This window comes from Empidonax traillii, unplaced genomic scaffold, assembly GCF_003031625.1.
Source record: "Empidonax traillii isolate 1590-97213 ecotype Southwest subspecies unplaced genomic scaffold, ASM303162v1 scaffold202:size1011777, whole genome shotgun sequence".
Taxonomy (NCBI): Eukaryota; Metazoa; Chordata; class Aves; order Passeriformes; family Tyrannidae; genus Empidonax; species Empidonax traillii.
This window is the reverse complement of record NW_020955395.1, coordinates 15,606-30,501: the sequence shown is the minus strand read 5'-3', so window position 1 is coordinate 30,501 and position 14,896 is coordinate 15,606. Positions and strand designations below refer to the sequence as shown.

Genomic DNA, 14,896 nt, shown 5'->3' with positions numbered 1-14,896 from the left:
AAATACTTATGATCAACATCTCAATAGCTATAAACTTTGAGAACAGAAGTACCTGTAAGCTTTTGGGTCAAGGGTCTGCTAGCTGCATGGCTGCTCCGCTGTCATGTACCACACTGTTGTTCTTATAGAGAATTAGGAGGTACTGTTCCCTGATAAACCAGTGCTTTACAATATAAAATGAAACAAAATGTCCAGGCTGATGATCCATCCATTCTCATTTCTCAGGTTTTAGAAACTGGAGCTGTGGTTTACAAGGATTAATGGTAACATTGAATACAGTAGCATCTCTAAGGCCTTGCCCATTCAGAGCCTTGGTTTTGACATTCTGAAAAGTGGAAAGAATTCTCTTTTTATTTCACCAGTATAAGATCAAGTTCCAGGTTTTAGCCTATCATGTCAGCAGATTTTGATTTGCAAATGGCAAACATATAAAGTCTATAATTATTTCAAAAGTCAAATCATATGTCAGATGGTTTTAGTAAGGAACTTGTTTTGTACTTATTCCGACTTATTGCTGAGACTGACAACTTAGTTTTGTTGTGTATTAAAGAGCTGATGTTAGATTAAGAGTATGAAGAATGATGATATGTTAATTTGCTTTGCTTGCAAGTGTGGGAGGGAAATATGTCATAGTAAGGAAATCCTATTGTTTTGTAGTCTTTGAGTATGTAAATGTTTTATAATAATATGTTACAGTTCCATAATGTCTGTGTGTTTTACAAACTTATTAGACAGTACCAGTCTCATCAGACACTTACATACATTTACATGTATGAGTAGGACATTCAGGACCAATTCCTGTTTATAGGATTTATATGGCCACTGCTGATGCAGAGTGAGTGAGGGAATGTGAGTGCCCCTGAACTGAGATCAGCAATATGGCATGGAAAGGAAGAAGGAAGCTCTTCAACAGAAATAGTAATAAAAAGTTAGGTGACCAAGTCTCCTTGTAAAAATGGCTCCACAGTGAACAAAAGTAGAACTGTAGTGTTAAGTTGCATCTGAAATATAGCACCTGTAGCAGCATTGATTCCAGTGATAAGAAAACCCTGGCAGGCATCTCTGTTGCATTCGTAAAAGACCTTCTTTGAGATGACAGAGTGGATCAAAGCATTTTGAACTCTTGCATAGGATATTACTTTGTTGTAGACCCAAAGAAAATACTGCTGCCAATTGAGTCAATGCCATATATTGTATCATTCAGTTAATCTCCCCTGGTGTCTCTTTGAAATAATGACCCATCTTAATTAGATATTTAAATCTACTCTTAACCAACTGAACTGTGGCTGAGGCATTTCTCCTAGCATTTACACATGTAATCATGGGAAAGATGTTGAATAGGGAAAAGTGATTATTATGTAGATTTGGAAACAGAGGACATTTTCCTATGTGAAGGGTGTTTAATTGTTGTATAATGTAGAATCCAGTTATTTAAGGGACTGCTGCTTTTCCTATGGTGCGTTTCAAGAGTGAAAAACATCGATGTGGTGGTCATTGCCTTTGAGAACTCTTTTTTCCCTACAGCTGTTCGTCAGGGCCCATACTTGAGCTTCAAATTATGCTGCAAGCCTATTCTTACTCAACAAACTTGATTTTGTTTTTTAAATTACTTTGATGTGTTCCACCAGGCAAAATTTCAAAATTAATGCGGTGATTTAAGGCTGCATATATTAGGATTCCATTTTTTTAAGATATCCACTCATAACAAAATTTTAAATTCCATACTTATTTGGTTATACTTATTCCATACTTATGAGGAGATTAATTGGGGAATTTTTATATAACTGGTTTGTAGTAAACCATGTTGATGTTAGTATTCTGTTCTTTGCACCTGTCTGATTTGGTATTGATTTCTGTCTCTCTGCTTGATACTGAACTATGTGTAGAATTAGTTATGATCCTGAAAGAAACCTGCATGAAGAGTGGTCAAAAGAGTGTCATTCTTGCTGAAGTAGATTTTAACATACAAAATCACTATGAAGCTGTAATGAGATATTTATAACTTTATTGCCCTGCTTCCTAGTGAGCAATGATGATTTACTTTTTTGTGTTATCAAGCAGACTGCAATATGCTTTGGTATTTCCCTTTCTTCTGGGCATTTCCCTTTTTAAAGTAAATATGCATTTTTATGTGAGCAATGTTGGGCTTAGCTGTGAAATACTATTACAATACTGTAGCAGTTATTTAGAGCTTTTGCTTGATCTTTTGCTTTCGTTTAATTTAAATTCAAAAATTCTACTTTGGTTACTTGAGTAAGGTTCACATCCATCACTCACATTGGTGTTTGTAGCTAGTTTTTTTTTTAACATAGATTTTGTTTATGTATGAAGCTTAATGAATCTGACTTTCTGGACACAATTACTGTGAAAAACTGGTTTAAAAAATAATTATGTTTTGCCTAAAATGTGTACTTGAAAGGACACGATGGTTTCTAGAAGTGTGGCCTTATGAGTCCTCTAGTCCTTAGCAGTATTAGATAAGTCATAATCTATTACTTTTTCACAGAGTAGGTCGTTTCATTCCAGTTTCTGATAAATACATTTCTTTACTGCATAGAATCCTTCTGCTGGAAGCTTGTCATTCAAGTAAAATTTAAAAGGCTGAAGCTCTGATGGGACAGTTTGAGAGAGCTGGTGCTGTGGAGCAGCGCTTGGAATTCAAACAGCACTTTTAATGTGCTGGTCCAGAAAGACTGTCTCCAAGGTTGTACTCTCCTGGATTTGTTTCTGAATGTTGAGAAAACAAAGGCAAAATATCTGTCTTATAAAAGATCTAAGTGTAGGGTATACATTTGGTAATGCTTTTCTAAATATTCTCCGCAAAGTCTGGCATTCTTTTTACGCCAGTTTTAAGCAAGGTGCTGCTTGAAGTCTTTCAGAAAAAAAAACCACACGTGTGCCAGTTTCAAGTGCTACGAGTAAAGAAAGGATTTTAAGAAGTAAGGGTAACATTATATAATTGAAGTAACTTGGGCTCTCGTTTGAAAGCCTACATACATTTTCCTGAGATTTTTCAATTTGAATACTGCACAATATGACTTTGCTGGTATTTTTGGATTGGGACAGTGAGTAACTTCCTCTTGTCTGACCTTGAAAGAAGTGAATGTCATGGCTACCAGGTTTTTTATGCTTTAATAAAAATGAGAAGAAACTACTTTATACAGGAGGCAGCTGTTTCTTCTCTAATTTATTTAAAGAAAGCATCACATGATGTAGTACTAATAAGTGTGCCAAATGCTATTGGAACGGTGTACCTTAATAAGGTGTTTAAATGTGTGGTTTTGCTATCTGTGTCTTGGAAGTTCATTGAAAAACCAGGCTTATGTTATTGTAGGTTTCTGTCCAGGTCTTTCTTCTGTTGCAGCGGATGTCTGTCTTGCTTCTTTGTGTTGTGCGTTACTGCAGGAGAAAAAAATTCTTGAGACCTAATTTTTTGTTGTAAAGACAGCTAAAAATCTAATAATTGGTACCTGCTCCAATTTCTTTGTTTTCAAACCGTTGCATCACACGGATGCAACATTTGTTTAATATGATCTGGACAGATCCCCAGCATACCATGCATCTTGTTTGCATATTACATTTCACCAGAAGATGAGAATAACTGGCTTTTAATTTTTTATTTTTCTGCTTAGTAGAGAAGTGTATATTCTTGGATAGCTGGCTGGTAAATTCTTCCAGCCCTACACATGCAATCATACTTCTCGTATGCCTGACTCTCATATGCATATGTGCGTACATGCCACAACATTAAGTAGCTAATGTACGCTTGTGATGAAGCTGAAGCAAAATATGACAATTTTTAGGGTTTTGGGGCTTTAAAAACATAGCAGATGATGAGTGTCTTTGTCTTGACAGACTGGTATGCAGCAGTGTTGAAGATCTGATTCTGCTACAGTTATTTTACAGCCAACAGAAATCCAAGGGAATACTTTTGTAAACTACTTCTGACTACTTCTGTGAGTCAGTGATAATAATTAAAGAAGAAAATAATTTTTTTAAACAGTATCTGATACTATTTTCTAACTAGACAGTTATTCTGTAACAGTGTGGGAAATAAACTGTGCAGGTCTTTTTTTCTAATGCATTGATCACTGTGTAAGTCTAATTAAAGAATTGAAAGGGAATTTTCATTGTTGTAAGAGTATCTTTTGTTGGCACTTAGGCTGACTTCTCTTCATTGCTGCTCTTTTAAATGAATCCTTTTAAGTGCTTTGGGACCTCATGAGCCATCAGTCATGGTGCTCTTTCTTTTGGCTGATGGCAGAATGAATTTTTTCTGACTGTTTGGGTAACTCTGTCCATCACTGAATTTACAGTGTACATTTAATGTCTCAAATTCAGTTGGAAGCAGAATTACACTACCAATGCAATGCTATGCCTGAGTTACTTTAATCTGTTCCTTGAGATACGTAGCTTGGGCATTTACTTGGCACTGCACTGCCCAGTGCAGACGTACCTCAAAGCAACTATTCTTTAGCTGAAAGTGAGCATCTGAAAAGAATACTTAGAGCTGTAGGTATAAACCAACAGCGTTTGGTTTGCTCCCGAAGTTGATGTTTTTATTGAAGATACTAAATTCTGTCCATAAGGTAAACCCGTTAGCTAATCTATAGCAAAGTAAAAGTAAATAAACGGTAACATACTTAGTTTGTCTTTTCTGTGAGAAGGGAATTAATGTGTTTGAGACAAACCACTCCACAGTGTAGGCCACAGGTTCTTTTCTTTGTAATCTTTGGTATATGGCTGAAAGAGCAAAATTAGACCACTAAGACTGAGTATTTTTAATATTGTAAGTTAAAAGAATCCCAATGAAATTGAGTTATGTAAAGGAAATTGCAGGATTCCATTATGGTAAAGAGACAAAAAAAGTCAAATATAAAACCCTCTAAACTTACATTTTCCTAAAAAAGTATCCACCTCAGATTCCTAAGCATCACTGAAATAATACTTTTAAAACAAAAATATGATAGAGTATTGGTTGCTCTGTTTTAGATGGTCAGTTCTTTTTTCACCAGAAAAGCTTGTTTGAATTGTTCTTGTTTATACTTAGAGGAGAACAAGGAGAGATGAGGTGTTCTTGAGCCATATTTCCTTGAGCAAATGTAACATGCAACTATGTGGGGCTTGTTTTCTGCAGGTGCAATTCCACATAGTGGTCTGTCATAATTTTAGCTATGATTTTCCTTTTCCTTTGATCTTTTTAGTCTATTGCATATCTTTAATGTTGTAATTAATCTAAAATAATTCTAGATATAGGAGAACTACTGATATTTGTATTTAGGTGTTATCTTTTCATAGGCTTTCTGCTCTGTCTCCAGTCTTGTAGTATTTTTTATACATGTACACAATTTGAAGTTGACCTTTTGAATGTGTGTGTGACTGCAAGCGATGGAGCTACGTTCTAAATGTGGTGATCCTTGCTTGACCTAACTTTCATATTCAAAGAACCGAATTCATGGTTGTTGTATTAAAATAAATTTCTTCTGAGAGTGTATAAGATTAGGAAATCAAATAATTTCTGTGACCAGAAAGCTCTACAACTCTACAATTAGAAGAAATTTTTAAAAAGGAAACGTGGAAAGACATAGGATCATCAGACCCCTCCTAATATGCATAGAATCATGGAATGATTTGGCTGGGAAGGTCATCACCTTAAAGGTCATCTAGTTCCAACTTCTTGTCATGGGCAGGGATGCCACCCATCTGTTGTTTAGTTCAGGGAGAAAAATATATAAACATGGACTATCCCTTTAGTCCCTGTGTTTTTTTCCCAATTCATTGTATTTTCCAATAACTCAAACAGTTCTTTGGTGTGAACTAAATTACTTTGAAAATAGGTTGGGAGCCCTTATGGTTACTACAGCCAGCGTTGTGAGCAATGCAAAATGACTTATTAGAGCCGACGTTTATAATAGCTCAGCTTTTGTGACTTGCTCCGTGAGTATGCTCTTTCTGTGGGCACTGAAAGGATATGAAACTCCAGGTGGTTGACTGTAATTTTATACTTGGTGAAGAATGGTTCTCTTTTAGAGTAATTTAAAAGTAGAAACGTTCCCTGTCTGATTTTTCTTTTTTTCTTCAGAAATTCGATTCACATTAGTGAACAGTAGAAACAGAATATGTGACCTTATTAGGTTCTAACCAGTTGCAAAGTAATAGATAATCAAATGGCAGTTGTGAAAATATGAAACAGGATTTGAGTCTATCAGGAGGGGAGGGAAATGAAGTAAATCCAAAGGATGCATCTGCCACTCCCTCATACTCTTCTCTAAAAATTTGCTTGAGTTCCAAGGCTTTGGGGTGCAGCTGGTCTTACAGTATAATGAAGTAGTGACTTTTCCTTGCCTGAACGTGTGACAGAAGGGTAGTTTTTAATACTGTGAATTCACTGGTTTATTTACCTAAACATACTCTACTGGAGTGAATGTTATTAGCATTATCTCACTGCAATTGTCTTTATTTCTGTTCATTTTTTGATCATTCATTAAAATTTCCATTTTACGTTTCTATTTTATACTTTCGAGGAGTGTGTGTGTGTGCCATATGTAGTTTTAAAAAGAATTCTGTGCAATTATCAGAGTATAAAAGATCTTGCTTACAAAGGAAATCAGTTTGATTATCAGCAATGTTTTCAAGTACATTTGTAAAGTATCTTTTGTTGAAAACTTCCCTTTGTCAATTCTTAATAATTTTTCTTAATTAGTATCATAATTAGCTCCCCAAGACCCAATAATAATGAGCTCCCACCCTAAATGTAACGATTCTGTGAATGGAAACTTTTGAGATAGTCTGTTATTCAGAGCTTTTCTTTCAAGTACACTTGCAATTACAATAGATGTGGTGCAACATGTTTCTTTTTGTGGTGGCCCTTTCCAACCTGTCCTGCTACGGTGGCTGGAAAAGAGCTCTTCCAAATCCAGCCTTTGTAGGCTAAATGAGCAGGGAGTTTGACTTGGAAAAAAAAATCAGTGTCATATGTGGGGTTTATGTATTTTAATTTAATATAGAAGTTCTCTGAGACGATTTGAAAACATATTTTTATCATCCTGTGTTTCCCTCACAGAGGTTGGACTGAACATCTGTTTCCAGCAGAGGCAGCCATACTGTGGGAGATGCAGAACTCCTGCCACAAGATTGGGAAAGCTGTGAAGGAGATTTGCAGTTCTAGAAAAGGCCCCTACCTGTGACATCTGCTTTGGCAAGCTGTCACTCATATGAAGAAAATTACGTTTTCTGTTAATATACAGCTGCAATATTTGTTTTACTATGGATAGTAGTCACTAGATGATTTTGTGTAGTGTTTCTACTGAAAGCAGGTTGCTGGCACTGATTTTAAATAGTTATTTGAACTTTACTTTTAAAAAATGCAAATCTGTCTGTGGTTACAGAAGGGAAGTGAGTGGTTGTTTTTCTAGGGTGTATGTTCTGCCTGTTTTCTAAAAATTCCAGTTAGTGTGATGAGCTTCATATAAGAAAACTTAAATATATGTAAAGGAAAATCAGCACTTACATTAGATGAAGGCTTTATTGAGGATATGGTTTACATATCTGGAGACACCTTGGAATTTCCCAGATGATAACTATGGATTGAAATGCTGTTGCAGTTACAGAGTATCACCTGTACTAACAGGATTCAAAAACAACATCATCTGTTTACAGTACCAAAAGCAATCTGTCTGTAGTTTAATTTTATATTAAGTTTGAAGAAACCAGATAGGGTACAAGTGAGTTTTTTAAAAACAGTATGTTTAATTGGAAAGTTCTTTGAGTAATTATCAATTGACTTTCAGATATTAATATTTTAAATAGAAGATGCATGTAAGTAGTGATTACTCAAAATGTAACTGGATTTTTATTTTCCAAAAGCAGTGGTGTGTGTCATTTAAGTGCAAGTCTCTCTCTCTCTCATATGTGTGATACATATCTCTATATAAAGAAGGGGAACTGAAGATGAAAATTGATTGACTAGACTATCCCTCCCATTTCAAATTTTGCCCGATTGACAGAATTTTGGTTGGATCTGTTCATTTTCATCAGCAGCTGCTCAGTTCTCTTCTTGTGTATTTACAGGCTTCTGGGAGCCTCATAAGCTTTGTGCGCTGCTGCAGGGAGCTGCAGCATGATACAGGTTTTCACCATCAGTGTCAACACTCTAAAACATGATTTTCACCATTTTTCCGTTTCCTGATCCTTGCAAAAAACCTGTCACCTGCTGGCCTTCCTTCTACTCTCCTCCCTCCTCCATACACTTTAATTTTTCTTAATGCCTCTGTACATGACTTACCCATCTGTTGTGAATTCTGCAATTAATTCTTAATTACATGGGATGAAATACTGTGTCTTCAAAGAACACTGGAGCAGATTTCCATCTACAAAAATTGGAGCAAAGAGGAATCTGTAGGCATCGATAAAAGGCTGTTCTGGTGGAGTTTAACTTAAGGTGTTTTTCTTATCAAATGCCACATCAGAGTTTTGGGTGGAGTTTTGAGTTTGCTGCCTCTTATTAGTAACAAATGATGAACCTATCTTTGCCTCTGAGTTATATTTGACTCTTGCTGACAAAACCTTCAGCCTCTAAACCTCTGATTGAACTGTGTCTTGTCGTTCCTAAAATAATACTCATTCTTCTTTAACCTCTTGCATTATGAAAGGAACCTGACCTCCTTTTTCCCCTAACAGTATCTTTATAGGATATATGTAACAGTATCTATAGGAGCAACTGGAAACAGATCCTAGATGTATTGTGAAGGGTTGGGAATACAGCCAGTGGTCACCAATGACTTTGTGGTGTTGCTTTTTATTTGTGAGTGTGTTGTTTTTAGTAGTGTTCTCCATCAGGGTATCTCTTACTCAGTGTGAAGCTTTCTTGGCTCTTATACCAGCAGCCTGGTGAGCAAATAAAAGTTGTCTGTTATCCAAAAAAGTACTGATCCTCCAGAATGGCAAGCATAGCAGCCTAAGCACTGTAAGATTAAAGAAGCTTTTGCAGCTCTGACTGTTCTGGTTAGGCAGTCTCAGTATTAAGTTCCTGAAATTATAGAGGCTAAATTTCTTAGTCTAATTTTACTTTGCTTTTGTACAGTAAAGTTCATTGATGATTTGTCTTCAGATAGTAAAGGCACTAAAGCTTCTCTATGATCTGTGAAAGAAGAATGACTGAACACATTTCATACTTTATAATTGGGGAATTTGACAGTCATCAAATAAATCTGACGTGACTGTTGGGGCTTATACCTATATCACAAATTAAAATAAGAAGAAATAAAAAGGAGATTGCTGGTTTTTCAGTAGAGCTACCTCTGATGGCGTTTTTGGATGTTTGCTATACTTTTATGTGGTTGTAAGCAGTGGATTTTAGGAGTGGTATCAAAAACAAACCTCTTACTGGAATTTTGGGATATAAAGAGGTGGATTTGGAGAGGGGTGTTGATGAGTTTGTTTAGTTTTTAAAGTCTTTGGGTAGAATAACCACTCATCTCCTGACTTTAGGATTAAGGTGGTAAACACTTGTGCTCTTGTTTCTTTGTGACCCCTTCAGTTGGCACAGAACATAATTTTGGATAACATCTTACCAGAGCCCAAATGATTTAAAACTGCTTGTCTTGATAATGCTTTCAAGTGGTGGTTTTAGAAGACTAGTTGATAGAAAGACTATGTTGAAATCTAAGGTTATCAGGGTCTTCCTTTATCATCATGGCTTCAGACCTGTAAAATATCAAAGTGGCTTTGTTTTTTTTAGCTTAAACAAAACAGAAGAAATGTCAGTTCAACAAAATATTTAATCACAAATACATTGGTGTAAGAGAAAACCTTGCTGTTAAACTCAGGTAGAACTTAATTTCTAAATCAGGCAGAATTAATTTTGAAAAAAACCCAATAAACCTTGTACTATACCTATCATTATAGGCTGATGCTTTATTCCAAGCAGGAAAACTGAGTGGCTTTCCTGATTTTTTTTTTTTCTTGGATAATCTTTTCTGTTTCCTTTTGTGAGTGGTAAAGAATTCTGAACACTTTTAAGTAAGTGTCTGGTGCTGACAGTGACTTTTTCTTTGTATAAGAACTGGTTTAGTTTTATTCACTGTGAAAGAAACCTTTTCCCAACAGGTCACAGACAATCCCAATCTGCTGTATTTGCTCAAGGAACTTAGCTTAAACCTACTGCAAAAGAGGAAGGTTTGTATTCAGCTGTGGTTGCATGTGTATGCAATTCCATCTACCATCTTCCAGCTGAGTCTCAGCACAGTCCCTTTGGATAGGGCAGCGTGATTTTAATATCACGAATATTCCTTCATCCCAGAAATTTGTCAAGTTGATGATTCTTTGATATTTTAGTAGGGAAACCATTGTGGGAGATCTTGTGATATATCATTAATCATCTTATGAAGACTAAAACATATCACTGATCTGAGCATGAGAACATTAATTCTTGCTTCCATGGCTTTCCTGTGTAAAATATTGATTATTTAGATGAAGAGATGCAAACCAGTGTAATATTTTTCCACGACTAAAGAGGGAGATAAGACATCCATATATCATGAGAAGGAGTCAGCTTCTGAAGGTAATTTTCAACACCAAGTATTACTGTTTCGTCATTCCCTGAGAAGAGAGGATAACAAATAACTTTAAAGGCTTTGTTACAAGTAATTCCTTTTCAAGTGTGATGTTTGTGTGGACCAGATTAAGTAAAAGGAGCACATTTCTAAAAGACAAAAGTCTTACACTCTGGAGAAGATAGAGGTCATGTTTCTGGGTCAAATGTGTATAATTATGAGATTCTCTCTGTTAAGGAAATTCAGGCAGGAGATTATGTCCGTAGTCAGGCTTTCTGTTGAAATAGGGGCAGACATAGACTGCTACATGAACCAAAGTTTTGATTTTCCATAGGAGTTTCGTTCTTTTACTGTTTATACTAAAACAGTGTAAAAACTAAAAAGAAGCTGCCTCCTTTTAAATGGATGTGTGTAAAATTTCTGCTTGGTTGCTGAGCCTGTTGCATTTATTGAAGTCTCTTGTGCAACTCAGCCAGAGCAATATGGGGGGGGGAGGGGGGAAGGCTGTGAATACTGTCACTTTCCATCACTTCTAGACCAGTAAAATTAAAAAAATCTCTAGTGCAATATAATAATATAGGAAAAGTACTTAGTATTGCTTTTAGGGACGTTTACCATTAAATCAGGCTTTTATTTTAATGTTAAAGAATATTATACTTTCTCTAAGTATTTCCAAATGGCCCACTGTGCTAAAAGAAAAGATTGTAGGGTATTTGCAGGATCAGAAATTTTTGTGTCTGTTGAAAAGCTGACAACAGTGTAATTTTGATAGTATTTGAGAAAAGTGTCTCAGACTGTGACCTGTGATACTTTGAAAGAAAATTTCATTAGATATTAACTGTTGTTGCAGAGATATTTTAGAACTTGGAAAGGTTTTTTCTTATCCTGCACTTTTTTGGGGGATTTTGGTATGCTTCCTAGAATTGGCCTTATATGTTGTAAACCGAAGAAATACTTTGGAAGTAGATAATAATATCTATATAGCTGTTAAATTCATTCACAACCATTAAAACACCCTCAGAATGGGCACTCCCATTTTGCTGTTCTCACCTACTAAAAAAAACACAGCTTGGAAAAAAATTACATTCTCTTGTTTCTGTTGCACTAGGGATGCAATCTTTTATATTCTCAAACTGATTTTACTCCCAATGAGGCTGGTGATGCTTACTGTTCTTGCTAAACCCTACCTAGATGTAATTAAAAAATAATCAGTACAGACCATGAAATAAAAACAACCATTAAATAACAACATTTTTTCAGCTCTGTTGTCCAGCATGCTGCATTCCCTTTCACATTTGTATCATTGACAGGTTTCATAAACATTGTTTCTTTTCCATCATCAGTCTTTCAATAAAATGCAAAGTAGTATTCCAGCAAAAGAAAACCAAGTCAGTGCATTCTTCCTGGATGAAGGAAGATGTGAACTGTTTTGAAACTTGCTTTCCATTCAAGTCTGCAGTATCTGATAGTAGTTATAGAATCTCAGTTATGTTTCTGTAGATTGTTTTGCGTGGTGTTCTCATAAGACATTGCAAAAACCTTTCTAAAGTGAAAATAGGACGTGTTTCTTCCCTTTTATTTGACAGGACAGTTACATAATTTCTGTAATGATACTGAAAAAATGTATATTCTTGTTGAATCAGTGTAGGCTGTTGACTGCATCTGGCTCTTAATTGCATCTGTCTTAGATTCTAGGTGCACATAAGTGGTTTGCTTATGTTCTCTAGTATTTTTATGGAAACTTCATTTAAGTTAATTGTTCTGTACTTCTGTGATTGCTTCTTTTTGGTGAAGCCACGCGTGGGCACAGATTTGAATAAAAAGTGAATGTAGCTCACTGAGTAAAAACAATCTGAAGTTAGTGCATGTGGTTTCCTGAAGTTGCAAGTGGAAAGAGGAAAAGAGACTGTAGAGCCAGCATCCTGGAGAAATGCCTTTCCAAACCATTTTGAGTTAGTGAGTGAGAATTAGGATTGCTCCGTTTGCCCTGATGCCTCCCGTGCAGTCAGACAGAGCTGCAGCAGTTACCGTGTTGTTTCTGATAACGGGGGATCCAAAGGTAGGATCAGAATTGTTTTGTTTTCTGACCTACCCATCTCATTTTTTAGGGTATGTGTATGGCCCAGTACATGTGGTTTTTGTTTCATTATATTTTCAGTGGTGTGTATTAAGAGCTCTACCAGTGATCTGATATATAACTTTAGTCAAGTTATTTTACCTTTGCCTACCTTCTTATCACTCACTGTTTTTTCTAGTGTCGGCCAGTATGGCTTTGAGCTTTAAGTGGCTCGTAGCCATTGTGCTGGGGCTATAAAAAATTCTCAATTATACTGGGCTGGCAGGAAGATTTCAGAGTTAGCAGGATCCCTAGAAACATAAAACAATTAATTTCTAAGTGCTTCCAGTATTTTTGCTCCTGGGACCTGTCATATGCACAGCAGCCCACAATGGTGAAAGCTTCAGGTATGATTCCTGCCAGTGAAACAATTTGTGTTCCTGCTTCTCCAACTGCAGCTGAGAGTTTCTTTTTGTTTGGGTTTTTTTTGCATGCAAATATTTAGGTATATGATTTAAAAGGTGTGAAAAAGCTGGTCATCTCTGGCCTAGAAACACAGTTTTGCAGTGACTTTTCTGTTCATAAAATGCTCTCTTAGCACCATAAGGCCCAGCTGCTGTTTCAGTGCTCCAGATAAGTTGGAGAGTCACAGATGATGAACAGTCACAGATGATGAACATACATGCTCAATTGTTATATAGCCTCAGCTACCTGATTATGAAGCTTGCTTACCTGAAGGGTACTGTCATGCTTTCCTCAAGGGAAAAATTTAATGTTATCATAGGTGAAAAATGAGTAAATGTTGGTGTATTAAAATTAAGATTGATCCCAGTTATATGGGTGGCAGGGATAGAGAGCATGTGACTGTGTTACTGTGACATAGAGAGTTGTGGCCTGCAAAATTGTATACAAAGTAGAGAACATGATGACTTCAACTAATTGATACCATTCTAATAACACACTCAAACCAGAGCATTTTGCCTGTATGTTTTCGTTATAAAATGGGAGACGGCACAGATCCTTAAATTTCTTATACTATTGTGAGAACTGTTGATCAAAAGAGGATGGGCCTCCTGCATCTTTCTCACCTTTTCTACTTTCCCCCAGTCATAAGGATGAGTACTTTTAGTAGTCACAGCATCTTTACTATCAGTCATTTGTATCCTGTAGAATAATGTTCGTGTTTGCTGCCATCTGTAACTGCTTAGCACATTCTTCTCTTGTCTTCATTTTTAGCTGTACGTCCCTGACCCCTGGACCCAGCTGTGATCGGTTTAAGCTACATATCCCTTATGCTGGAGAAACACTCAAATGTAAGTTAAAAAGTACTCCTGTTGTATCTTGGCCTTTCTTTCACTCTTCCATATCTTGTTAAGCTTTCCAGTGTGTCTAACTTTATGAGTTTTGGGATACCTGGGTTGTCTTCTCTTAAAGCTTCAGCTCCAAGAACACACAACTGTGAAGAATATCTCGTATTTAAGTTTACAGCCTTCCATGATAGTACAGTTTTGAAAAAATGAGTTGTAAAAGCCAAAGGTCACAACCCACCCCCCTAGTATTTCTGTGTGTTTCTATATGTATTTCTAAATGTTATAACTAGGACAACCTCATGACCATTTTTAGACTAGCTTATAATTTGTATTTGCTTTGTGTTGTTTCTTTCCGTCTCTTTTAAGAAGAATTCTTTATTAAGCTCCAATTAAAGATGTCATTCTGTTATTTTATTAAGTATTTTTAGACAATAACTGGTATAATTGACCAGATTAGCGAAATGCGAATTTGATTTTTCTGATTTAGTGGTATTGTTAAATCCTCCTTATGCTTAGAGGATCTGTAGATACCTAGCTCATTTACCCACTCTTAGTGTGTGTTTTGTTTGTCTTAGCTTATGTTTTGCTTCAAAGGATTAGAATAAAATTTGGTTTTGTTTGGTTTTAGAATGTAAAGTTTTCTAAACACTTGAACTGCTGAAAAATGGTGCTATTGTTTTTTGTCTCTAACAATTGAAATATGAGACAGCGTGAAGAATTTCAGATGAAGTAAAATTCAAAGTTTGGCAATTACAGATTTAGGGCAGCTCTGGTAAAACCACAGCTGGAGTACTATGTCCAGCTCTGGTCTGTCTGTTACTGGAAAAGCATGGACATATTGGAATGAGTACAGCAAGAGACCACAAAAATGACCAAAGCAACTGGAGCATCTGTTGTGCAAGGGAAGGCCAAGATAAATGGGGATTCTCAAGAAGAAAAGGCTCAGAGCAAGCCTTACTAATATATTATTTATACAA

General features: G+C 36.1%; 1 protein-coding gene across 1 annotated transcript in view; it reads left to right on the top strand.

Moving 5' to 3' along the window:
• Nucleotides 1-14,896, top strand: part of BABAM2 (BRISC and BRCA1 A complex member 2) — a gene marked incomplete at its 3' end in the record, with an annotated part of 36,935 nt that overhangs the window by 6,545 nt on the left and 15,494 nt on the right. The window contains exon 3 of the mRNA XM_027887068.1: nt 13,846-13,922. Within this exon, the coding sequence (XP_027742869.1) occupies nt 13,846-13,922 (77 nt within the window). The remainder of the gene's footprint in view (nt 1-13,845; nt 13,923-14,896) is intronic.